This window comes from Crotalus tigris, unplaced genomic scaffold (assembly GCF_016545835.1).
Source record: "Crotalus tigris isolate CLP2741 ecotype Arizona unplaced genomic scaffold, ASM1654583v1 scf7180000019630.4133010339:1179603, whole genome shotgun sequence".
NCBI classification, from domain to species: domain Eukaryota; kingdom Metazoa; phylum Chordata; class Lepidosauria; order Squamata; family Viperidae; genus Crotalus; species Crotalus tigris.
In genome coordinates this window covers 735,797-763,784 of record NW_024097627.1, presented here as the reverse complement: position 1 = coordinate 763,784, position 27,988 = coordinate 735,797, and the positions used below count along the sequence as shown (strand labels likewise).

Here is a 27,988-nt window from a genome sequence, read left to right as displayed (position 1 = left end):
ACATAAAACTGATGACTGAAAATTCAATATTGGGAATTCTTTTCTTTAGAAGGCAGTCAGAAACAAAGACAAGGTATCATGTATGGCTGGTTTGTTTGATTAATACATAATACATATCTTTTTAAAAGATACTGTACAAATGGCTTCTGTTGGAACTGTATAGCAAAAGCCTATACAACAAGAGTAACAGCAGATGTTAAATCACTATTAGTTATATAATCTAGGTTTTCTTTTTACTTATCTGGTTATTTATTTAATAATATTTATGTTGCATTGTTAGCATACTGATGGTACCAAAAGCTTGTTATTCAACACTTGAGCCTTTGCAGAATGATAGGAAGTAAAAACTTGGATGAAAACAATCTTTCAGTTAGGAGATTGCAGACACAGGAAAAGAAATGGACCAGCCACATGGTCCATTAAGATCTTATTAAATCTTGTGGTAGACCATGAGGAAGCTAACATTTGGCACAATATTATCTTAACACTAAACCAATACTATCTTTATTTTAAATCCTTCAATCAGTTTGTAACTTCAATAAAAGGTAAGTATAATCTCAATTTCAAAGAAATGTAAATATGTAAAATAGAAATTTGACACTGAAACATGACATCAGTTCTGGAACAATAACCAAAATAGTTATTATTATTAATTTGCCTTGAAAAAGAAAGAAAGATAAAAGATCACCTTCTTTCTCTCTCCTGTAGATAACCAGGAGTCCCAGATCCTAAGAATTTATGTGATAAGACAATGGCACAACTTGGAAAAGCCACAGCAGTATAAATGGACAAACCCTCAGCTAATTGTAGCTAAGCAATTTTAACTTGCGTTGTCTTATAGCATGCTCTTCCTGTCAGAAAAGGATGAAAGAATGCAATTGCTGGCATCCATGTCCGAGTAGCCCAGAAAGGATCTCAGTTGGCCCTCTTTAAACATGGCAGTGAGCCTCGGTAAATAAGAGGGGAGAGGCCATTGGCAGCCACACTGAAAAAGTAGAGAAGTACAGGTAATCCTCAACTTATGACCACAATTGATCTCACAATTTCTACTGCTAAGTGAGACAGTTTTTTTAATAAGTTTTGCCCCATTTTATGACCTTACTTGCCACAGTTGTTAAGTGAATTACTGCAGCTGTTAAGTTACAATACAGTTGTTAAATGACTCTGTATCTAATTGACCACTGACTTTGTCACAAGTTCGCAAAAAGTGATCACATCACCCTGGAACACTGCAGCTGTCATAAATGTAAGTCAGTTGCCAAGCATCTGAATGTTGGTCATGTGACCATGGGAATGCTACAACGGTGGTAAGTGTGAAAAATGGTCATAAGTCACTTTTCCAGTGTTGTTGTAATTTTGAGCAGTCACTAAATGAATTGTTGTAAGTTGAGGACTACCTGTAGCTTTCTTCCATTATATGAGAATTCAAAGATTTGTGCAACAGTCTATGTATTTCTGGATTTTTAAACTTCTTATCAAGAGGATCCATCTACAAGCTTTTTTTCTTCCCTGCCCCACTTCCTTTGGTATTTATAGGCCAGTACCGCTAAGATGGACATATGTCTTAACTGTTTTCACGAATGCCATTCCTTCTTCCTTTTAAAACAGAACAAGCCCTCAGGGTTGAACAGGCTATGCACACAGTTTAAAAACCATTTGTTTTGTTTCTTATATTCACAAATGTTACATCACAATAATTGTTTAGATTAAATTAGATTCTCGTTCCAAGATTACCTCTAAATCTGACTTCACAAAATAAATGGCAGGGTTCTTGTAACGTGCTATGCCCAAACAAACCATATTGTGGCTCATTGTGTTGGCCTGGTTCTACCATGTTGTGAGAATTGGCCTTAGAATGCATTCTTAGTTTATAAAATAATAATAATAATTATACACTTTGAGTGCTGTTATGATCCTACATCCTGAACCAAAGTTTGGCAACTTGGCAATTCATGCATACAAGGCTTTCAGATTGATGTTACAACAGCCCATCTGCTGTCTTACTTTCTAGGAAGCACAGCCATAAGGGAAAGATTTCAAGGAGGCAGCCACAAGAGTGGTCAGCTTCTTACCTCTTTAGCACTGCAACATTCAGAGAAAGAAAGAGGGTAATTACAGAACACATAGCAAAGTTGGGCAAGACTATTCAGTCACCGAACTGTGCCTCTGGAACATTAAGGTAGTTTAGGCACCTTTGCAAGTGCTGTTGCTTACAATGGTTTAAGTAGCAACTAAGGAGGATTGTCCAGAGCTTTCTTTTCTTACCTTCTATTACAAAAATTGGATTCCTGTATATATTTTTTTAAAAAATCTTTAAATGAGAAGTAGCACCTTTATAAAAGAATATAATTGTTCTTTTGCGCCATCATCATCACAAATATTTCAAAGCTTATGAACCAGCCATAATTCATTTTTTCTCAAAGGAAAGTTAGCATGATAAAAGATTCTGATGGAATCTAGTGCACCTGCAGTCCACAAAATAACAACTGATCCAATCAACATTGTCGAGTTTGTGTGACACTTATTAAGTCGTCTTAAAAATATTTGTCACTGAATAATCCAAGGCCTGGTACAGGCCTCTATAAGCATATAGTTGACTCGTTCTGAATTTATGGCAAGAAATCACTCTATAGCATATATTTAATATATAATTAAAATAAATCATCTTGATCACAACTTCTCCCTAATAACAAAATACCATCTTTTCCCTTAATATAGACCCAGGATTGACTTTTCGTATATAATTAGAAATCTTCATCTTTAAATCTCTGCTCTGTGGGAACTGTATGCATCTAGAAAATAAACCCTGAAATACAACTTCACAAATGGAATTGACAGTGAACGAACATTGCATTGTCATTTTGCTTGGAAAAATTAAGCACAAACATAACATTTCACGAGTACCATTACCATGCAAAATGCATGTTGAATTTCATTGCTGTTTTAAGTCCCAAACCACAACTAGCATGCAGATTTTCTCCCTATCCCAAATATTAAATTCTTGGTAATTGCACCTCTTTGGTGTAATCAGAACATTTGGGCAAGATTATATCAGTTTTAAAGAAAGCCAATGAACCGATCCATTTTCATATATATGTTTACACAGTGCATGTTTCACCATTAAAAACAAAAGAATAACCAAACTTAACATATTACATTCAATTTTAAATATATCTTTTGGGGAAAACAATTCAGAGCCATCCCATTTATTTAGGAAACATCTAAAAAAAAATCCCATCACTAACAAATTGTGAAAATATGTTTTCACATTTTTAACAGTTTTATCATTGTTTTTATTTTTGCTAATATGCAAGTAATCCAGTCCTATATTTCTTAAATGTGTAATACAATGGATTTTGAAAGTGGGAACTATTACAGGACTTAGCCTTTCCTCCCAAACAAGAAAATAAGAAACAAAACAGACCGTTGTGTAATAAAAACCTGATATGTTGGTTTTGTCAAAGAATTGTTCCATGGCATTCTTGTTCTTTCAGGGCTTCTGCTCTTTATCAGCACTTAGCCCATCTTCTGCTGGCATTAGCTACACAACAACACTTCTGCACCCAGAATGTGAATAACAGTTATTCACAGGACACCAATGCACCCTTGTAGTTCCAAAAATGCCCGGGAGTCACTTGTACCACAACATCTTGCCCAAAAGAAGATTCAAGTAAGTGGCAGCACCTTTGGCCCATAACTGCAATGTAATATTCCAATAGGAAAAGAATTATATATTTGCTTAAGATAATACAACAGCAACATTTCACGTGCAGCGTCTCTGATGAAACTTCAAAAACTTCCAGAACTTTATACAATGGAGCCTTTCGAGGATGATAAATGAATCGACTGGATCCGTGTTGCCAACGTCCTCTGTAAATCTTGTAGAACATTTTGGCCAGGTGAATCTCCATTTTTGTCATACAGCAACTGCTTGAAAGCTTCGTTTTCAATTAAGACCATCATATTTTTTAGAAAGTAACCCTCACAAAAAGAAGCTAGTTCTGTGACTCCAAGAAACTGAAGATGGATAATGAAGGGTAGGAAGAGAAAAAGAAACACAAATAAATATACAAACTGTAATTGCTCACTGAAGTTAATTCTTCAGCTCATGGTGCTTTAGGCTTATTCAACAGTATACAATATCTCTTGGCAATCTAAGGTACAACTACATGGGTATTACAATCTATGTGACAAATGTCTCACTTAGAACAAACAACATTGAATTTAATCTGGCCTCCTGATACTAATTTACCAGAAAAAAAAATATTTTATCTTTCCTTCTGGGTATTAAATACTTCTGGCAAGGGAGAAATTATTTTGAGGATTTAAGAAGTCCCAATACAGTAATGATAATTTGAATTAAGTTTGTGTTCAATAGATTTTGCCTGTTAAACCCAAAATCTGCTACATTAGGGTTTACAGTAGTTGTATTAACAATATTTAATGTTATATGGAATGTTAAAGGATTGGGTTTTCTTCCTAAAATTAAATAGAGCTGAATAAAAAATAGACTTAATGAAAGAAAATCTGGAAATGGCTTTGAACAGAGTGAAAAAAAATTGTATTATGGACTGACTCACAAATGTATGGAACTATCTAATGGGAAATATGAAAAAGGATTGTTTTTGGAAGTATGAAGTGAAAGAAAAAATGGATAAGAAAAATATATAAGACAATGATTGCTCAAAAAGTGAAGCTGTAAGATACTGTACTGATGGATAAATGGACATGGAATACTTGTGACATTAGCAATGTGTCCTTTGAGGGGGGGGTGCATGCATGCATACTATTATATGAAAACATTGTCATGCTGTAGGCTTAGAACCAAATGACCTATGAACACTATTAAGAAGATTGTATGAGTCAGTCTGATGTAATGGTTAAAGCAGCAGACTAGAAAGCAGGAGACTGTGAGTTCTAGTACTGCCTTAGCCACAAACCCAGCTGGGTGACTTGGGCAGGTCACTCTCTCTTAGCCCTATAAAGCAGGTAACTGCAAACATTTCTGAAATGTTGCCAAGAAAACTGCAAGGGCTAGTCCAACATTGACTCAAAGCACTAAATAATATTAATAATGCATTGAAGCTAATATACCAGGAAGGCTTACCAAGTACTGAAGATACCAAATTGGCCTACAAGAAAGACCAAATGAAGAACCTAAAAGAGGCATGGGAAGGCAAAGCATTACACGGCTAGTACATTAAAAAAATAACAGGGAAAAGAAATAATAACAAGACCTGGCAATGGCTAAGAGCAGGAAAGTTGAAGAAAGAGATAGGCAAGCTAATTCTAGCTGCACAAGACCAAGCCTTAAGAACAAATGCATACAAAGCCAGAATTGAGAAGACAGCAACAGACAGCAAGTGCCACCTTTGCAAAGAAGCTGAAGAAACAGTGGACTGTCTGTTGCAGACAGCTACTGCAAGATCAGACAGACTAACTGCAGACAATGGCACGACTAAGTAGCACCACTGGGAATTGGAAGATCTGCAAGAAATACCATTCGCCTGCAAGCAAGAACTGGTGGGATTGTAAAATAGCAATCATCATAGAAAATGAACAAGCTGTCAGACAAATTATTAATTTATTAGAATATTTAGATAAAAATAATCAAGTTTCTGCAGGATTGATATTTTTAGATGCTGAAAAAGCTTTTGACCAATTGAATTGGCAATTTATGTTAAGACTAATTGAGAAAATGAATTTTGGAGAAAAAATTTTACAAGCTCTTGGTATTATTTACCAAAAACAAACGGCACAACTTATAGTTAATGGGGGTTTATCAGAGGTGTTTACAATAGAGAAGGGGACTAGACAGGGTTGTCCACTGTCACCGTTGCTGTTTGTTTTAACTTTGGAAATATTGCTGATTAAAATTCGAGAATCACAGCAAATAAAAGGGATAGAAGTTAATAAAAAAGAATATAAATTAAGGGCCTTCGCGGATGACTTGGTGGTTACCTTATCCCAACCTATTTATTCTGTAATAGAACTACTACAATTGATACATCAATACGGACGGGTTTCGGGTTTTAAAATTAATAATAATAAGACTAAAATATTGCCCAGAAATATGACTAATCTGGATAAGCAGATTTTGGTTAACCTGACAGATTTTGAGGTTGTTAATAAGGTGAGATACTTGGGGGTTATTTTATCTGTTTCTAATGCAAAATTGTATAAAAATAATTATGAAAGGTTGTAGGTCAATATACAAAGAGATTTGAAAAATTGGGAGAAGTTGCAATTATCTCTTTTGGGAAGAATTGAGGCGATTAAAATGAATGTTTTGCCAAAGTTTCTTTTTTTATTTCAAATGATACCTATTTTAAAGAATGAGGTTAATTTAGATGAATGGCAGAAAGGTATTAATAAATTTATCTGGGCGGGGAAAAAACCAAGAGTAAAACTTAAAATTATACAAGATATTCGCGAGAGAGGTGGACTCAAGGTACCGAATTTGAAATTGTATTATGAGGCTGTGGTTTTAACATTAATAAGTGATTGGGTTAATTTAACAAATGTAGAAATACTCCTCTTGGAGGGTTGGGATTTACTTTTTGGATGGCATGCCTATTTAATTTTTAATAAAAAGGTCGATAGGGTTTTTAAATCTCATATTATAAGGATTTCTTTACTTCGGGTTTGGAGGAAATATTATAGAAGTGATTTTAAAATTCCATTATGGGCTATACCATGGCATGCGATAGAAGGGATAAGGAGAGGAGTTAAGATGGATAGTGTTTCTTACGCACAATTACTTAGATGGGATGGTAAAAATTGGCAGTTAAAATCTTTGGAAGATTTAACACAAGAAAATATTATTTACTCATGGTTTCAGTATAGACAAATAGTGGATAGGTGGAAGATAGATCGTAATGTGGGCTTGCTTAGAGAAGATGAAAACTTGTTAAAACAAATAAAAGATCAAAGACGAACTCACATTAAGAGAATTTATGGGGTGTTAGTAGAATTGGATTCAGAAGCAGAATTAGTCAAAGAATGTATGATTAAATGGGCATAAAATTTTGGTGAACCAGTTCTACTAGATACCTGGGAAATTATTTGGGTGAGGAATGTCAAATTTACACAAGCCCAAAACTTAAGGGAGAATTTTTACAAAATGTTTTATAGATGGCACCTTGATCCACAAAAAATGTCTCGCATGTACCATGACTTACAGCCTAAATGTTGGAGATGCGGATGTTTGGATGCTACTTATTATCATATCTGGTGGTCGTATAAAAATATAAAAGCTTTTTGGATTAAGATATGGTGGAATATTCAAAGAATTTTTAGAAGGAGGGTAAAATTTACCCCACAATTGTTCTTGTTAGGTATTATTATTGATTGTGATACTAAAGAGACCATGTTGATGTTAAATTTAATTACAGCCGCAAGGTTGTTAGTAGAGCAATGTTGGAAGAAGGAATCTTTGCCTACTTTGCAAGAGTGGTTTTTTAAAGTTTCTTATTTGGAGGAAATGGCAAAGATTTCGGCTTTTTTGAAGGATCAATCGCAAGAGAAGTACCTTTTGGTATGGAAAAGATGGATAAATTTTATACAATATAAGTTGGATATAAAAAAATATTATTTAGTTTTTCAATAACTTATATTTAAAATTTAAAATATTTTATAGACTTTATTCTTTTTTATTTTTATTTTTTATTTTTATTATATTTTCTTTTATATTTTTCTTTTTTCTTTTTTTATTAAAAGCATTTTTCTTTTGGTATTTATGTTTTTCTATATATATATATATTATTGTTAATTATTTTATAATTTGTTCAATTAATGTATTTAGATTTATTTATGGTTTATATCTTTTTAAAGATTTTTTGAAGAAATTTCAATTAAGCCTGTATTCAGCTCTGGGAAGGTCGGGGGAGGGACTGGGAGGGTTGGGGAAGGTTTGTTTTGTTTTTGTAAAATTCTAAAAAAATTTCAATAAAAAAAAATAAAATAAATAAATAAATAAAAAAAGAAAATGAACAAGCTAAAGTGTTCCGGGACTTTAGAATTCAAACAGATAGGCACCTGCCATATAACATCGCATACTTAATTGTCAAAAAAGTATTTGTTGCATCATTTGGATAGGGGACTGGCAGAACCTGAAGCCAGAATAGAAGAGAAAGAACTGGAGAAGATAACAAAATACAAAGCCTGAAAATAAAAATAATACAATTGTGGCAAAAGAAAGCAAAGATAGTACTAATAGTGATAGCATCTTGGGTGCAATCGCAAAACAAGTAGAGCACTATTTGAACATCATTGGCATTGACAATTAGTTGCAAAAGTCAACTTTGTTTGGAACAGCTTACATCCTGGGACAATACCGCTAACACAGGGGTGTTAAACTGCCAGCCCATGGGCCGGTTTCATCATACCAAAGCTGCGCCCACCACATTGCCGGCAATGCAAAAAGAGTCACGATATGTCGCAACTCATCACGTGATGTGGCGAGTTTGACACCCGTGCTCTAACATTATCAAGTATCAACATTTGCATATCCCAGGTCTTTGGAAACAACTCAATAGATAGATTAAAAACAGCAGATCCAGTCTGAACATCTAGTTGATTGTGTAACAACTACAATAATAATGATGAAAATGATGCAACAAAAAGCACAAACCTTGTTTAGCAGAGAAAATGGACAATTGCCACATATAGATACAGTAAATAATGTTTTATCAAAAATCTGTATAGTTTTCAATTGGCATACCTTGACAGAAACTTTACTAAAGCAGGGAAAATGGAAAAACATTAAGATGAACATTGCTAGAAAAATAGTGGGTAGTATCTAGTCTGTTTGATCGAAGCAACAATATCTCTGTAGAGGAGCATGTTACTGTCAAACTGTCTTATATGAAAATGAAAATAAGAGTGTCCTGGGGAAAAGAAAATAGCAATAGCGCTTAGATTTATATACCGCTTCACAGTGATTTACAGCAAGGATCCCCAACCCCTGGTGCTGGTGGCATGCCAGAAACCGGGCCACGCAAACAAGCAAAGCCCCATCCACAGGATGCAGGTAGCACAGGAAACCATGCTCCCGCCGGTCCACAAAAAAACCTCTCTCCACAGAACCAGTCACTGGTGCCCAAAAGGTTGGGGGCTGCTGTTTTACAGCCCTCTCTAAGTAAGTACAAATGGATTACTGAAGAAGAGATATGGAATTAAGAACAAATGAAACCAAATTGATAGACTAGTATGAAAATAGTACCCTAAGGTTGTTTGATCATGTGAAGAAAATGAATGAGGACAGAACCGTAAAATAAATATATAAGGGTTGAGAGAAAGGGGAAGACTGAATTAGTTGATGAGATGCTTAAAAAGGGGAAGATGAGTAGTTTAAAGAAAAGGCAATATATGACCAGGTGTATCAATATGGTGAAAACACAATCGTTTGCTTCCTATCAGAATGTGAGTGGTGGTGTTCTATACTTGATTTAACAATATTTCTTTTTTTAAAAAAAATCATGTATTTTATTTCTTTGGTTTAATAAGTGTTAACACTTGTAGAGGTGTTCTGGAGTTTGTTTGTTAGAGGGATAGGAGTCAGCTAGTTGAGATACTAAGTTTTAATTTTTTTGTTCTATATGTGTTCAAGGGTTATGGGTAATCTGATCATTAGTGTCACTACACAAGTTCAATCCTTATATCACTGATCAAAATGGGCAGTTCTTTCCATTAGAAATACTGCCATTGTATTAGTGGATCAATGCTATCTTGTTATCTGTCTAGAATCTTATCCCTTTTGCTCTCTTTTTTTGTGGGAAAGTGTATAAAACGCTGTTTGTAATTTTAGCATCACTGTGTTTTTATTTTTCCTGATGCCGATTGTCTCTGCATATAAATGCCTAAAGTTATGAATGTTTTATGTTTCTTTTTTCCTTATGTTTAATTGATTTTTGACTTGTGAAATTATTTAATTCTTCAAAGAAGCAGGGACTGTTTTTTCTAGTCACAAACTTGAAAACTAAAACAGATAGGAAGTGGCCCTATAGAATTCCTTTTTATCATCTTTTGTTCCTGCTCTTTGCTTGAAGGCAAGATATCTGTTTTACAGATTGGGATTAGGAGGGCACCAGATAAAGGCATTCCCCAAGGGAGACAGGTGGTGGCAGTGGTAAACTACAACAGGCTGGTAGAAGGTGGGCCACACACAGTGTATAAATCCAAGGTTTTCTGGGAGATGGGCTTTGAAGTTACACCCTTTCACTCTATAGATTCAACCCTGCCACTCACTACTATACCTCAAAAAGAATAGTGCAATGGACATGCAGTTTGATAGTTACATTGTTTGTTTCCCAATTTTAGTGTTACTTTTCAAAGAGCAATCACAACTGCATAAAGTCAGCAGCAAGCTTATCTGTACAGAATACTAATCCTAACTGTAATCGTAGCCCTGTATTTCTTCAGGATTAAACAGGCTAAATTCCTATGCATTATGATATACACAATATTAATAGCCATGTCATATATAGCTAGAGTGAGTCTTGTCCTACTGCTATTTTTTTCCAATAATTCCCCATCTGTGTAAGCCCCACTATCATTATCAATTGTCCAGGAGAACACCTTTGGGAAGGATGGGAAGAATTTTTACAACTGGACCTGCCAATGCAATTTCTCACTGTAATGGCACAGGAAGATGCAACAAAGCAGCGGCAAAAATTAGGCCAGGATTGCAACAATTAGATTTTGACATCTGTCCAAGGATATTTTCTGCTGAGGCTGAGCGTGGATACTTGCACCAATGAATATATATGAGCAATAATATTGGGTTACCTTGGCATGATTATAAATATCCACACAATTTTCTGTGTTGATACTTTTTGCACAGATGATCTCACAGTGACGTTGCAATGCTTCAAGCTGGAAAAATTTAGCAGCAGATAGGAGCTGAAAAATGAGAAAAAGATTATTACAGGTTTGGGGAGGGTAACCATTTTTGTGGGCACCGAAAGGAATATTTCTTTTTCATCTTCTTGGTCTGTCTTTGTACATATTGTAGTATTTCAAATAGTATCTAATGAAACTGAAAACTATGGGTGCTATTTTATTCATTTTTTTCTTTTCTCCAGGGAATGTAATTGCATGCTTTTACAGCACTTTACAAATAAAAAAAATCTATGGGTCAAAAAAATTCCACATGCAGGAAAGATTTTTATTAATTTATTGATCACATTTACACGGATGCCCACTTCATCAAACTCCAGGCAGCTAAATCAATTCAATTAATTTATCATTGATGTCAGTTCCAAATATTTTCATTCAGCCAAATCTAGTAATTTAGCATATGCAATAATAATAGCAGTTTTTAATATAAGATGCCCCTTACCTCCATCACTTCATTGTTTTTAATGAGAAGAGACTCTGAACCTCCACAATAGAGATACTGCATAATAAGCTGAAACCACAAAAAAAAATCCATAAATTACAAAAATACATTTGTTTTTGACGTTGTTGAACACTAAGAGAAAAATGATAAAGCAATGTTATTCCAAAATGGAAAACAGAAAAGAATGAAATAGTATTAATACATTCTAGGATATATTGAAAAGACAGCCCTTATCTCTTTATGCCTGGTGAGTAGTTCTTGTTTCTGTTATTTTCACTCAGGGATTCTTGATAAAGAAAACTACTGGCTGCAACTATGGAATTAACAACTAATTTTCCTCTTAAGAGAGCTCATATTCTCTATTTAGCAGCAGTTTTGTGGGAAGAAATTTGATATGTAAAAGCAGGGCAAGAAAAAAATTCACTATAGTATGCAAATGCAACACAAGGGAAGCCTTCACCTGGTAAATCTCTGCCAGTCATGCTCCTACCAAAGGCAAGCTAAACCTGGCAACTTTTCTTTAAGACACCTCTTTCAAAATAATTAAGGAACACTTAATTATTCATACTGCTGAAACCTCAATATAAGAAATTAAAAAAGAAATGTGTAATATCAGTAATTGAAGGAGCTCACTTCTGACATAAAATGTTCATTTGATTGATTTATTACTGCTAAAGGCAGCCAAACAAATTTAAAAAGCAAAATATAAAAACTAAAAACATAAATTGAAATAAACACTAGAAGTGGCATAAAATCAATCAAGAATTAAACGTCTGTGAAAGAGTTGTATCTTTATATGGTTTTGAACTACTGGCTGAGTGAGAACCAAATGCAGCTTATGAGAGAAGGCCTGAAAGCAATAGGGAAAAAGGTAGAAGATATGTTCAAAAGAGCCTTTCTTGGGTTTCTTAACATTCAGATATATTCCTGATGGGATAGATGGACCCCCAGATACTTAAGAAATTCTTTAGAAGCATTTATGGTGGACAGCAGTTTGGTGTAGAGTTTAAGCTGTTGGTGTAGAAACTAGGAGAGTGTCAGTTCTAGTCTTGCCTTAGGCATGAAACAATGGCTGGATGACTTTGGGTTAGTCACTCTCTCTTAGCCTAACCCACCTCACAAGATTGTTTTTGTGGGGGAAATAGGAGGACAATGAAGAGGTGTTGTGTAAGTTCCCTGCCTTGAGCTATTTGCAAAATAATTAAGGTCTGATAAAAGTCAAACAATCAAAGAAACAAAATTTATCTAACTGACCTCAGATTTCAAACTTTGCTAATAATCTCACCGGCTCAAGGTTGACTCAGCCTTCCATCCTTCCGGGGTAGGTAAAATGAGGACCCAGATTGTTGGGAGCAATGTAAATATATATATACATTGCTTACTGGTGTACACCGCTTAGAGAGTGCTTGCACTTAAAGTGGTATATAAGTCTCATAAATAAATAAATTTCACTTTTTAAACCTGATTACCATTCTATATAAATGTTAAAATATTTAATTCTATGACCAGGCCATAAAGTAGATCAATGTCATTCGTATGTAGTTTGGTTCCAATTAATAACAAAGCTGAAAACAGTAATTAGAGTCCATATTTCAGGAAATTTCTCTTGTTCTATTATTTATATTGAGATTTCTTCACATTACCTGGAAAATGGGATACTTCACATAGCTGATCTCAATGAAAGTGCTATCAGATGCGGGTTTGCTGGACAACAAGGCTTTAAACCTACACAGAAACATCCAAATATATTTGCTATTTCAAGAGAATTTGTAAATTTGTAAAAAAATATACCAACCCAAAGAAAAGGAAAAAAAAAGTTTTGAGGTAAAAACTAGCCTTTGCAATCGCATGGTATAAAGTTCACATACAAGGACAATACTTCTATTGAAGACTCATTTACTCTACATTTTTTAATGTAGAAAAGACATGCTCCAGGGTCTGTCAGTAGCAGCCAAAGCTATGAACTGCTGAATTTCGGAATGCCAGATCACCAGTTCTACTAGCCAACCTTGTTCAAATAGTCAGTTTTTGTGCTAAGTAGTAATTCTGGCATCTCATTTTGAAGGCAGAAGACTCAGAAAGGCTAAATTAGATATTAAAGAAATATCTAATTTCTTCACTTCCACCACCCTTTTTAAGAAGAAGAACTGAAGTGTTTCAGAGAAGGGTAAGAGAACAGTAATTAGCAATAGCTTCTTGAGGTCATCTCAAGTGTCTTCAGCAACAGCCAACCCACCTTTCCACTTTAGAGAAGAAAAGGCCTTGGCAAAGAGGAAACATTATGTTTGGCTCCCAATACCTTATATAATTGTAAAAAAAATGATATTATTCTTCCAGTTGTGATGGGGATTGCTGGAGTACTGTCCAGGAAGGTCTACCTTTATTCAGCTTCAAAGCTAGTAGGAAAACTAGTGTCTAATCATACATACCACAATGACTCTACATTCATAATGGCAAACATATTTCTCCAACTTTAATCTGGAGATGTATTGTTAATAGTGACTTTTAGAGTAAGACTTTAGCATTAGAGCAGAAATATATTTTTGACTGATGAATACAGTCCTGATTGAGTTTGTATTCTTTCTCCTTATGCTTTTCATGTCTCTTTCTGGATTCTACCACACTTTTCAGCCAGCAATTTCTTCAGCGAATGAAGAAATATAAACTTAATTGCAAATTCCTCTTGGGTAACTCATAAATCTGCCTGCCTTTTGTAATCCAAAATGCTAAAACCAAATTTATGCCATATTCATCTATAATATGTATAATTATTTATACCATATTCATCTATAATATGTATAAATACCTAGGGGATGCAGTAAATAGTAATACTCTGTGTGCATAAAATGGTCTTCCTTCCACAAGGAATGTAACATCTGACATCTCTTTATTGTTGAGAAAATGAGGATCTGAAATGACAAAAAAACACAGATTAATTTAAAAAAAAAACCCACTCCAAAGAAAAAAGCAAACAAAAAACAAGAGAAAGACATTTTAATTGGAGTAAATTAAAACACCAATATATTTGGTCCTCATTATAAAAGAGTGTAATTTAAGATGAGTACACTCTTGAAGTTATTTTGAAGAACATAGAACATAAAATAATAGGGTCGGAAGGGACTTGGAGGTTTTCTAGTCCAACCCCCTGCTCAAGCAGGAAGTTTTTCATAGGGCATATACTGAAATATTGTCATCCAAAATGCATCCCCAGCCACTGAGAGAGATTCTAAAACTATTTTTAAAGGTAACAGACATGCTTCAGAGCAATCTAAGATACTTGTGCTGCCTAAGACAGAAGGAGAAATGATGCCCCATTTCCAAGTCCATCTGTAGCACCCCAATTAATCAAATTATTGTACTATCTTGGGAAGACAATCCCACAAGCATCTTTCCTAGGAAATAAAAATATAAAAATAATTGTTTGCTATCTTTATAGGACATCCAAGGCCAGTATTAAGAAAACAATTTCTTGCTTCCGGTTAGGCATCATGGTGTGACGGTGCAGGAAAACGGGGCTCCCATGTTCGATTTCGCCCCGCTGGGGACCCTAAAAAGGGTCAAAGTCGCCCCAGAGAGACAGCAAAGAAAGAGGGGACCCTCGTCGATCACGTGGGGGGGGCGGCCCTTTTGCTGGATCTGAGGAAGCCCTCCAAACTGGGGGGAGAAAGACTGGTTACATTTATGTGGCCAGTCAGAAGCTGCTGACAACCAAAGATAAGCACTAACTAGCAATTTTTGAGCAATGTGGATGGAACTGGGTGAGTTTTTATGACCTTAATACTACTCTCCTGGAAAAAAGAATGCCCAAAGCAAAGAATCCTCCCCAATGAGAGTGAGAAGGGAAGTTTTTGCCCCGCTCCCTCAGGAAAAGAAAAGCAGCAAATTAATTGTTTTGGGGGGAAATAGAGAAAACTATCAATTTGGAATTAATACAGATATATGGCTTTTAAATTTGGGGACTAAAAATACCTTTGAGACTTTTTTTAAAAAGATATTTGAAAGTCTGTAAAATAGGCTTGAATTTGGAAAGCTGGAAGACAGTGTCAATGACATCTAGTGGTGAATCATGGTACTACAATTTATTATGCTTAAAGGAAACTTGGCTGGAAGCCCAGACTTAGATAAGACTCTTTGTTGTTCCTGGAAACTTTCACTTTTGCAGACTGCAGCTGGGAAAAGGAAAAAAAAAACCTTTTGGGCTGCTTATCTGTATTGGGGACCCTAGTGGACTATAAAGACTACATACAAAAACAAAATGGGTATTTCATACTTAGCCTCAAATGGTAAAAAAACTTTAATACTTGTCTCCAAAGCCCCCAGCTTGATATACCAACTAGAAAATGTTAATGAGTCTCATAAAGACATTCTTTTTATGTTGAAATCAATCCAAGAGACAATTGTTTTATTTCATGATGAGACTAAAAATAATGCAAATGAGATAAAAGAACAATTTCCTAACCTAAACTTACAAATCCAGACAATGACTACAAAGAAGGAACTAGTAACCCAGAAAACAGAAGGAAAATTAGAAAAAACGGATCCAATGATGGAGAACCTAAAGGAATGAATTAACAGACAGATATAGACAAATGAAAAATTAGAAGGTGCAGTGATAACACCAGAAATGGAAAAGATATCTTACTTGTCAAGATATTTGAGGATAAGGAAGAAAATCTGATTTGAATGGATGATAAAGCTGTTAGGAGAAATGCTGAATATCGACAAACAAGAAATGAAAAGAAAAGCTGAAGGAGAAGGACAGAGGCTATTTAATGAATATAAATGGGTTGAGCGTTCTTCCAAAAATACTTCAATCAAATTTTCTTCCTCATTCCAAACAATATATACAAAAACAGAGGAAGAATTACTTGATGATTCAAATGCACTGACTTTGAAAATTAATTGGCAAAGGAAGAAAGCTAGAGTAAGACTGAAGAAAATAGAGGTTTTGACCCATTAGATGGGATATTATACTATTAAACAGATGTTTGAATATGGTTAAGAAAATAGATAACTTTTAGAAATAAAAGTATTATTATAATTAGAAGGATAGGATTTGTAATTAGAATATTATATTTTGTTATGAGATGGGAAATATGAAAATGCTAAAAGGGTTTGAATAAGGGAATCTTTTGGTTACCCAAATATAATTTATTATGAGAAAATTATAAGCGATAGAGATATTTTGAACATTGATGGAAAATTAAAATTTTTAAAAAGTGGGAAAAACAGGATATTGATTGAACAAATGGATTTTAAGTGCAAATGCAATTGAGATATGTTCTGGCTAGAAAAGATATAATAAACTGACACTATCGATATGTATAATACCAGGAAAATGTAATGAAGATGTCTATATTTAATTGTATACGTATTAACAATAACAAGAATTATATTTGCCCAGTGTGGAAAAATACATACCACTGGAAAAAGAAAGGACCAAGGAAGCACTGGATGGTGTAGTATTGGAACTAGACTGAAAAAGTTAGTATGTACCACTGAATTACTAATAAACCCAGACAACACATTAGCTGGTGCGTGACATCCGCTGCCTCGTCGGTCTGCTAGTGAGCAGCCAAGGCAGCTCTAAACCCCCAGCTGCCCCTCCACCTCCTGCTTCCTAGACAACACATTGTTTATTAAGTACTTATGATTGTAAAATTAGAAAATTAATAAAATATGTATTTTAAAAAATAAAACAATTTATTTGCTTTGTCTAAAGGCTCAAATGGACAGTTGCACTTTGCAACATTTTTGAGTACAGTGATAAATTTTGGAGTACTGTATTTTTATATTCAAGGTTGCCATATGCTAAATAATAAAATTGAATGTTATATATTATTTTATTTTTCTTGCAAGAAGGATTATGAACTGCCAAAGTCTGGGGAAAGGAGTTGGGTGGGGTTATATATTTTACATCAATATATAAGCCACGGTTTATTTTTTTATTTGTCAGTATTCTTGTTTATATCTAAACACCAGATCTCTTTTAATACAATTTGTTTCCAGCTTCAATAACAGTGATCATGCTGGTCTTGGCTTATAGAAGATACAAAGTTAGAGAAATTAATAATAATAAAACAATAAATCTGGAAAATGCAGATAGTCCTTGATTTATGAACACAATTGAGCCTAAAACTTCTGTTGCCAAGTGAGATAGTTTTTAAATGAGTTTTTGCCCCATTTTACAGAAGTGAATCATGCAGTCTTTAACGAATCTGGTTTCCCCATTGACTTTACTTGTCAGAAGGTCCCAAAAGTTGATCACATGACCATGGGACACTTCAACCATCATAAATATGAGCCAGTTGCCAAGAGTCCAATTCTGATCATGTGACCATGGGGATGCTACAACAGTCATAAGTGTGAAAAACAATCATAAGTTACTTTTTTCAGTGCTGTTGTAGCTTCAAACAATCGCTAAACAAATGGTGCTCAGTCAAGGACTACCTGTATATTGCAGAAATTTAAAATAATATAGATGAAGTTTCCAAACTGCTTCACATGCCTTCCATTTGGGCTACCTAATATACCAACTGCTTCAGATGCCTTCTATTTTCATATGTCCAAATTGTTTGTTACATATTAAACTACCCTAAAGAAAAAGGAAGCTGCTAAACCCAAACAGAACTGTCAGCATATCACTGTTGTGAATGTAAGTTCTGCTAAACAGCGTAAATGATGTGTGGTCTCTTAGTTTGATCTCTAGGAAAAAAATCATCATAAAATCATTATTAAAGTCTACCCATATTCCAAAGTAGAAAATTGGTGAAATAAATGACTGGGATTTGATTGGGAAATGGAAAGGGAGGAAGGAAAAATAGTGATGTTGAGCTTTCCAGTGGTTATATTGAATAGTATATTGCTTGTTTTCATCTGCTGACTTTCTTTCTTTCTTTTTTTGTAAAACCAAAGATCCCAGGCAGCACACTTACCTAAACGAGATGTCTGCTTGCGTTTGATTTCAGTAAGCTTGGGAATAGGGTAAGGTCCATAGCAATGAGTGAAAATGACAGCCAGTTGTTGACTAATCACTTCATTCTGAAACAAAAATGCAGTAAAATAAACACAAATGTTTTATGGTTTACTCACAGGAAATGATGAATATTATACATTGCTGAGGATCTAAAAATGTGAGCAGATATTGACTTACTAAGGTTCTTAACCTTTTCTTCACAACAGACCCCCTTTAAATATCTTCCATGGCCACAGACCATGGCCACGGACCACCAAGACTTAACTCAAGATTAAATCATAACATTTCCTCAATCTTTTGTGACCTCCCTGTGATGACATTGTGTTCTCCCCAGGGGTGGACCACAGGTTGAGAACCACTGCTATAGGTAATTATGCCTCTCATCAGGCAGAATGATACTCCGATAAAACCACATAATGCAAATCTGTTTTTATGCCTTTCAGCTGAGAATTCAGAGGAAATTAACCCAACTTCACAGCTCAATAGAACTGTAAATATATGTGTTCATTTTCTGGCAACTCTAGTAAAAAGGGGATTAACAGCATATATCCATGCATCAGGCACTGAAGGATGGCTGCATAGGAGAGACACAAAAGTGCTATGCCATACTTCAAATTGCTAGGAAAAACTGTACTGTGAAGCATATGAGGACATTCGTGTATCACAGCTGTGTCTTCTCCCAGGATTCTGTCTCTCTCCTCCACTGCTGCAGCATAACCCCAGGAAAATATGCATTTGGTTAAGAAACTGGTACCAGTTCATCTGGTAGCCTGTTTCACTAGTTCACAGGTCGTACAGTCAAGAGATTTTCCTTGATAATATAGCTTAATCTATTCCTCATCAGTTTTAACCCACTGGTACCGATTTTAACCTCTGGGACAATACATAAGTTTGTTCCTGCTTCTAATGGACAATTCTTCAGATATTTGAAAGCTTTCATATCTCTTCTTATCATCTGTTCTCTAGGTTAAATATACCCAGTTCTTTTAACCATTCTTCATAAGAATTGCTTTCCTGATTCCTTCCCATCATGATGACGCTCCTCTGAAATCTCCCTCCCTCCCTCCCTCCCTCTCTCCCTCCCTCTCACTGTATTCCAAGTGGGGTATAATCAGGACAGAGAGTATTATTTCTCATGATCTGGAATGTATGTTCCTTGCACACCATGATAGCATTTGACTCCCCCCCCCCCAATAGCTGCATCATACCCTGGACTCATGACTAACTTATAGTTAACAAAGACATCTGTCTTTTTTACATGTTAAATTGCCAAGCTAAGTTTCTCTTATCCTTTTCTCCTCCTACCTTTAATGCTTTCTACTCGCAGACCTTTACATTTCTCTGTGATAAATTTCATCCTATTCATTTCAATTTATCACTCAAGCCTGTCTACATCTTTTTTCATTTTTCCCTCTCTTCTTTCTTCATCCTTGCCAGCTTTGCATCGTCTGCAAACTTGAAAAGCATTCTCTCAAACTTCCTCAATAAAATTACTAAATAGCACAAGGCCTCAAACAGAACTCTACAACACTCCGTACAATACTGCTGTCCGAGTTGAAATTGAGCAATTAACAAGCAGTCTTTCAGTGAGGTCATGTGGTCTATTGCGAGCTCATCTAATAGTAGTATAGTGCATGTTTTACCATCTTATTAAAGAGAATATAATGAGTGACACTGTCAAAAGACTAGGTAGATGTTCTTCTGATATACTAAGCTATTAAATGCATTTTAGGTATATGTTATTGTAGCCAGTGATTTCAAATAATCAACTGGATTAGTAGAGGAAGGAACAACGGCTGCAGCAAGATGGATGAAAATAACTCTATAATGCTGAATAGTCCATTGAAGTTATGAACTTGGAAGCTTCTGGTCTATAAATCAGGCATTTTTACTGCAAGGCTAGAATCCAGATGCAATAACCAACCCAAATAATCAAATTATAGTTTTCATTCTACTTTTGTCCTATCTAACAATATAGACAGCCACTGTCATTCAAAGCAAATTGCTTTTCAGTTTTTTTTAAGTTTTGGTGACCATAAATTGATGAGATAAAAATATATTTTATTTTTGTCAAGACTAAATTAATTTCTTCAAAAATGGGCAGAAAGACAGGTTGTAAACTAATATGAGCCATCTAATATTAAAATGAATGGATGAAAGAATGATGATGAAGATGGTGATGATATCAGTAGAACCTTTTTAAATATTGTTCAGATGAACATGCTTTCAATCTTTGAGCAATTGCTGAGTTTTTATAAGACAACTGCATTATGTATTGTAATGAGACATGCATTTTTTTTTTCTTCCTGTCTCTGAGAAATCCATCCATATGTGAATTAAAAACAAACTGGGAAAGGGAGATTACTGATTAAAAGATAACTATATTCTAGGAGTTTCAGTTTGTCATAAGCCACACAAATGTGATTATCATCTTCTTCCAGCCGCATCCAGAGGAGTATGAAGGTGGCCTTGAAGAAAGATTTCAACAGCTTTTACAAAAATATAAGTTTAGAACATGGAAGTGAGGGGGGATTAAGCCAGAAATTCAAGTTTGCCCTACCTTGACTCTCATTGGTATAAGATGAAGAAAAAGAATCTCTGTCAGGCTTTCAAGATTCTGTTATTATGCCATAAAATTAATAAGTTAGATTTCCAGTAGATATTATTCAGACTGTTCTGTCTCAAAGGACTGAACTTATGGTATTGTTAACACAAAAAGGAGGACTGCCACAAACTTGTTAAACTGTCTTTGGGGAAAATCTCCAGTATCAGTGTTTCATGATTAAATAATGCTTTGAGAGACCTCTATCAGAAGATTTTAAATTCAATACATCATTAATACCAGTCAATATATGTAAAGCAGGGAATCTAAGATGTTGAAGAGAACAGCCAGAGGCAATGTCAACTTTGAGGAAATAGGTTTTTATTTTGACAAAACTAAATTATACCCTGCCAAAGAGAATACCATTAATCAAATGAGATAGATAAAATGTTTTTCAGTTACTGGGAATAATGCCAAGACTTCAGTTTAAAAAGTTTTTTTTTAATTGGTGCCTCAAAAATTCAGGCCCAGGAAAATGTTTATGGGTCTCAGATCAAAAGAGGGCATACAAGATACAGAATCAATACTTCTTGGTTCTTTGGGAAATTTCAGTGAATATTTCCTTTTCGTAAAAAACAAAACAAAACAGAAGGGTCATTGATGAACTATGTTTTAGGAGGAATCATTTGTAAGGATTTAAATGCAAATCCATCAAATCCAAGGTTAGTTTCTAGACAACACCATGCTAATCAATCATTTTATGTGACACTGGTTAATTATGAATATATTGCCATGCCACACTAGTGTACCTGATGTTTGTCTCTCATATGGAGAATGCAAGATGCACATTTATGAAGATTGTAGCTCCTGGATTTTCTGAACTGTTTAGATACAGAAGTACTGACATTGATGACAAGTAATATATAAGTTACAATAGTCACTAGACCATAAAAAATCTGTCTGGATGAGAGAGATGGAGACAGAATAATCTAGATAAAAGTTTATTTAATTTCAAATTATAACAAATCTCCACCACGGTACTTTCTAAAATAGATGGGATATTTCCTTGAAACAGCATTTGTGTATTAACAACCAAAATCTTTTATTCCTCTAAATAATGCATGTTTCATTATCATACTGTTTTATATTTCAAAGGGCATATTTTATCAAAATAATACTAGGAAACCAAATATGCATTTCAGTTATTATTATTTTCCTTTTAAGGAATTAAACCACAGTGATATAGACTGCTATATCTTCCAGGTCTGATGTAATACTCCAGTCTGGAAGTTAAAAGTTTTTAAAATAATTAAAAGTTGTACAAATTATTTAGAATTTGATTTGTAGTCAAATTATTAATATTAATTGCTTTTACTGTACACAGTTCATTTTTAACCAGCAGAACATTGCTTGGGGGCTGGTTGTTTTCCATGAAAAGAGAAATTGAATTCTTATAAATAAATGTTTTAAGAAATCTATTTAACGATCTGTGATATTCAATACAACATGCAGTCCTTGCTGCACTGCGATGAATGGATCTACTCCAAGAACTAAGAACTTCTGACTTATCAGATTAATCCATCTGCAACGTCTTCACTTTAAATACATCCCTTTCTTTTTCTAAGGAATTCTAACACGAGATTTATTTATTTTTATTTATTTAGAAAACATATATGGCTGCCTATCTTATACATAATACTCCTAGGTACCTCACATCGTTCCATTAAATCAGAATAAATATAACCCACAATAGCATCACATATCACTTCACAGTCCCACAATAGCCTAAAAATTGTACATTTACATTTCCAGGGCTCATTTCTATTGTAGATGGAGATCATCAGCTCAGTTTTTTTTAAACTGCCAATTTTATCCATACATCCTTTTACTTTACTTATCTGCCATATTTATTTTGTAGAACTCCAGGTAGCATACATAATATTCCCTCCTTCTACAGTGCATTTGGGAGGGTGGTGTCTTCAGAAGGAGGACCCTAGTCAAAAATCCTGCAGCTGTTATGTCTTCTCTTTCTTATCATTCTTAATGTGAAGATAGTAGGCACAAAAGGTTGGAATAAAGAAAAAACAAAGGTTCCCAAACAGAAATGCCAGTTGCATCCCACATAATGGTTGAAATTTTGACAAGTTATTGCATGATAAAAGGCTTATCTGGTTACACCCACTAAATGTCATACATGCTGGATTAATTTTCAGGGGTTTGGTTGATCCCAATCAATAGTCGTTTGTTCAATAATCCATTGTTCAATAATCCATTGTTATATTCAAATAGGATGGCATTCAATGTGAATCCATTCATGGAGCAGTGTTTCTATGAATCCCCTAACTTTTCTTCTTGTACGATCCTCTTCATTATTCATTTTTTTTGCTATCACAAATTGTTTCCCATTACATTCAAACTGGCAACCAATTGGGTTTGCTTTCCCTCTACACCAATATTGCAGATCACAGTTTGAAACTAATTTGCAATTTCAGTTTGAAAGTGTATTTACACAAAGTAACTAACAAAATAAGTGTTACTTAATAAGGGGAGAGGAAGAGAGAGGATAACCAGATAGGGCAGTGTAATCTGAAACACAAAAGCATGACAGAGTGTTTTGAATACATTGTCTAATCTGCTTCTGATGAAAATATTTTCCCTGGATTGTAGAACTTGATGGTTTGCTGCTATAAAGATTGCCTTAAATGGCAATATTTTGGTGAAAGTTTTATTGTTACACTTAATTGCATCTTTGCAGTTGTAAAAAGCTTCTGTTTTGCTGTACAAGCTATTTGCTTTATAAGCAGAAAAGCCCATTACAAATAGTTATTATTATCTGAGCTGCAAAATGACAAGTCTGTAGTGTCACCTACCTTACTTGCTTTCAAGATTTCAATCATCAAAGGCAATCCTTGTGTGACGAGTTCTTCAGTGTATTCTTCCTCCTGGATAGATTTAAATTCTTTTAGCAAGCACTGGATGAGGGGCCTTCTATGTTGCTGAAAAGCAGTTCGCAAAGATTCTAACCACGTATGGAGAGTCCATGGAACACCTATTTAAAACAAAAAGTATTCCAAGAATTTCCATTGATTATTTTTAAAAAAATCAGAATCAGTATTATAACATGCAGGCCTTTAACTTATGAATGTGATTCTACATCTATTTTCTTTCCTGAGAATCATTATCAGGCCTAATAGCATTGATTCTGGGCCAATAACACAAATGGAGAATCCAATTTCTATGGCTTTGTGTGCTTTTCCTTTTAAGTACAATTACCAGGTTAAACAAGCAGCCTGTGAAAAGAACAAGGAGGAGGAGTAACAATGGCTTCATGGTAGACACTGAAATCCAAAAATCTAGTCAGATGGACAGACAGAGCAACAGTGGTGAAGAGAAAATGGTTTGGAGAGAGTGAATGCCCAGCTGAAAGTACCTTGCCTGAAGGACTAAAACTGAAAGCTGGAACCATCATGACCAATAAATTATGAGCTACTGTTCATTTTTGTAAACCCACCAGAAGTATAGCAATAGCAATTAGACTTATATACCTCTTCATAGTGCTTTACAGCCCTCTCTAAGAAGTTTACAGTCAGCATATTGTCCCCAACAATCTAGGTCCTCATTTTACTGACCTCGGAAGGATGGAAGGCTGAGTCAACCTTCAGAGTTGAACTCTTGGCATTGGGCAGAGTTAGCCTGCCATACTCCATTCTAACTTCTATGCCACTATAATTATCTCTTAATAGCAGTCTTTTCCAATCTCATCCTCCACGTATGTAGACTTGTAACTCCCAGAATTCTCTGGTTGAGGCATTAATGGAACTGAAAACCTCATATCTGGAAGGAGCCTAATGTGGGAAAATCTGCTCTACACAATCGAGATACTGCAAATTTCAAGTTTATGTTTTTCTACAGTGCTGTTAACTGGTAAAACTCTATTTACCTGAGCAGCCATTTGAAAAAATAATCTCAGTTTGTTAAATGTTTATTAATTAAATTTAATTCTCCATAGAATGTCAAACAGGTAACTTGCATTTTAGAGCTGATTACAAAATAGCTAGTTTAGTTAGAAAAAACACATTGCAGTGACAATGATAAAACAGCATCATTTTATTATTATTTCAGTGTTCTGAAGACATGTACCCAGAAAGTTTTGCTGATTAGGAAAAGTGTTTTAGTCCTAACTAAAGGGACAATTAAAAGAAATGACAGGATTGTAAAATGGTACCCTATGATGTTTACCTGCCTGAAGTATAATTGCGCCATATCAGAATTGCACTTCTCAAAAAGAAATGGGAGAATAATTGTAAGTTGCAGAAACTGAACAACACTTCCATACATTTTTTTTTAAAGTGAGAATTTCTGCAGTAAAAAAAAAACTGCAGGAAGAAAAACTGGGTAACCATGGGAGAATTAAGAATGGAAATATGGTCTTTCCCAAATAAACAAGACAGGACAAATTCCACATGGAACCCCTGGTGCTGTGGCTTTATGTAAATAAAACACCTGGTGTTGAAATTTTATATATTTCTTTTGTAGTAGTAAGAACTATCTGCCAGGATAATTTTTCACACAAAGTGGTTTGCATTGCTTGGGGCCACACTTCTCACCTCTATCTTTGCTTCTGCCACGTTGTCTCTGTTGTTGCCAAGAAAAGCAAGGTCACTCCTATATTGGTGGGACGTCACAGTTTGGAATCCCAAATGATCAGGGTTCCAAAGAGCCTCATAATCCTCCCCATTTTAAGAATGGGGAGGACTAAATGTGCAGCTCTGTTTTCCTTTCTGCTACCAATTTCCTGTTTACCAAAATAACTCATGAATTCAACTATCTAATAGAAATTCTGAGATGCTGATTTTAGAGCAGCATCAGCAGCATGTTCTTTGATGATAATAAGAGAAGATGTTTATTGTTGATCTTCTTTTGGCCTATTCAGTATCTTAAATTCAGGGCAAAAATAACTATAATTTCTGATAGGCATGCAATTTAGGGTACTTATTGATGCTGTTGGATAATGTATGTATTTAACAAATACTATATATGGATATTTCTTAATTGCTCATATGTCGTATCCTTTGAAAAAGCATTGCTCTGAAAATGGGCATATACTATTTTTCTTCCTCCCAGCTGTCTTCTTTGTATTTCTTAGACATATGCAGCATCTGTTTTTGTCCAAACATCCAGCCTGCCCATTCAAGTTTTTTTGTTTTTTCATAAGCAGTTCCTAGTCAATTTCATTTCCCGAGTTAAAATCAGCTTCTTTGCTCTTCAAAGAAGAACTGGATTGAACCAGAATTGCTACTTGTGGAAAAATTCTACATTGTAAAGTCAAACTACCCTCCTCCCAGAAGTTTACTATCTACTAAGCACCCCAGTTTGTCATCTGTTAGGACAGACTAGGGCATTTGCTTAAAAGCAGGATGTTATGTGGTACCGCTGAAATCACATGATCTTTTTCAAAAACATGCACACCTGTTTATTTTAAAATACTTTTAATTAGGAAAGAGTTGAGTAGCCAGAAGCCCTTCATATGCTGCTGAGCTGCTATCTACAGGAGCCACAACCAAAATGGTAAAGAAAGCTGGGAGGTGTAGTTCAGCAACATATTGAGGACCACAATTCTTTACTCAGTTTATTAAATTCGTTTGCTTTCTGTCTTTTCAGAAAATGAATGTCAAGGCAAGCTAAAACCTGTTGTGATTATCTCCAGATGTACACATTTCAAACCAGAGAACCAGAAGCCCTAGTTGAGCTGAAAGGTTTTTTTTTGGGGGGGGGGGCAAAGGAAAAAAATTAGCAGTCTATATCAACTCCTTTATTGGGTGGCACCTAACACCTTCCCCCTTGCTGTGGTCATGATTGTAAAAATGTTCCCAGCTACTCTTGATTTCTTGGCCAAGAGCAAAATATATTTCACTTTGGCTCCAGAAGGTCACAACAATATAAATACAGTATTTATAAATTTACGGAGTGGGAACTGTACTTTTTCTCATATAATAAATCTGTAATTATTAAAAAAAATAGTTGTTTTAACACTTGATTTCCGGTATTCCTAAGTATCTTTATTAGTTGCATGTTTTCTGGTTTGACAAGAACTTGGGAGCAGTCAAAAATTCTCAATTCAACAGACAAGGGTCTCTTACATCAAACCATTTTTCTGACCAGTCATTTCTCATGAGAGAGGAAACCCAAACTGACCTATACTCCTGATGTCAATGGTTACATCCACATATCCATGTTCAGCGCTGTGATACATTGCCTCTTTCAGAGCTTTGAGTCTGGCTTTGCTGTTGCGGCTTGCACATAAAGGAGCAGGCGTGCTATCTGCCAAGTCAGTGCCTTCAGCCAATATCTCCTCCAGGGATAAGATATCACTCTTCTCCTTCTCTGGTTGAGCAAGAAGCTTACGAAACACATTCCTGTCAATCACAAACCAAAAGACAGAAAAGGGAAGGGCAGAGGCCACCATATGGGAATTGTTAACAGTGAAACAGAAGACAACTAGCCATCTGGCTAATATGAATTCTGTTTAATTCATCCAACAAGATCTAGTAAACAAAGTATTTTCTTTTCTTTTCTGTATAGTACATGAGGCTATAGTAGCAAGTCAGAAATTCAAAAACCCCATATCCTGTCCATCAACAGGGTTATATCCAAATGTCATTAATGTTCAATGGAGTTGCTCCCAATGAACAAATAATTAGAAACAAGCAACAGGACCCAGTGTGTTTCCTCTCCCTTACCTCCCACCTACCTGATATGCTTACATCTTGCTAGCTGCGCATGTTCAGTCCTGTGGGGGATAGAATAAGCAATGTATCCAAAGCAAGCGGGCTAAGCGTATGTATCTCTGTGTTTAAACAGGGAGAAGGGTGTTTATTTTGCTATCTGTAATAATGTGTCTATTGTGCTATGCAATAAGAGGAGAAAACATTTGATACCTCTGATAATTGCAATCCAGAATTCTCCAGGTGAAGACAAGCATAGCTAAATGTGTAATAGCTCATAGTAGCTCATAGCTAAAAAGTTCTACAATGAGTTCTTTATTCAACATCTGGCTGATTTGATTTATGACAGATGCATCAAGTTGAAGACTGAATGTGCCCAGATCTAACTTTTCCTGCATCCAAAC

The 27,988-nt window shown here is 35.0% G+C and overlaps 1 protein-coding gene across 2 annotated transcripts in view; it reads right to left on the bottom strand.

Moving 5' to 3' along the window:
• Positions 1-3,190: 3,190 nt before the first annotated feature.
• Positions 3,191-27,988, bottom strand: part of BTBD11 (BTB domain containing 11) — a 246,510-nt gene continuing 221,712 nt past the window's right edge. Inside the window, exons 10-18 of one of the 2 annotated variants that reach the window (XM_039363928.1) lie at positions 27,611-27,649; positions 27,055-27,275; positions 23,730-23,908; positions 18,277-18,382; positions 14,148-14,250; positions 12,985-13,066; positions 11,342-11,410; positions 10,789-10,902; positions 3,191-4,017 (exon numbers count right to left, since the gene is read on the bottom strand). In XM_039363928.1, the coding sequence (XP_039219862.1) occupies positions 3,808-4,017; positions 10,789-10,902; positions 11,342-11,410; positions 12,985-13,066; positions 14,148-14,250; positions 18,277-18,382; positions 23,730-23,908; positions 27,055-27,275; positions 27,611-27,649 (1,123 nt within the window). In that variant the 3' untranslated portion in view covers positions 3,191-3,807. The remainder of the gene's footprint in view (positions 4,018-10,788; positions 10,903-11,341; positions 11,411-12,984; positions 13,067-14,147; positions 14,251-18,276; positions 18,383-23,729; positions 23,909-27,054; positions 27,276-27,610; positions 27,650-27,988) is intronic. The other variant, XM_039363929.1, reaches the window with a different exon arrangement.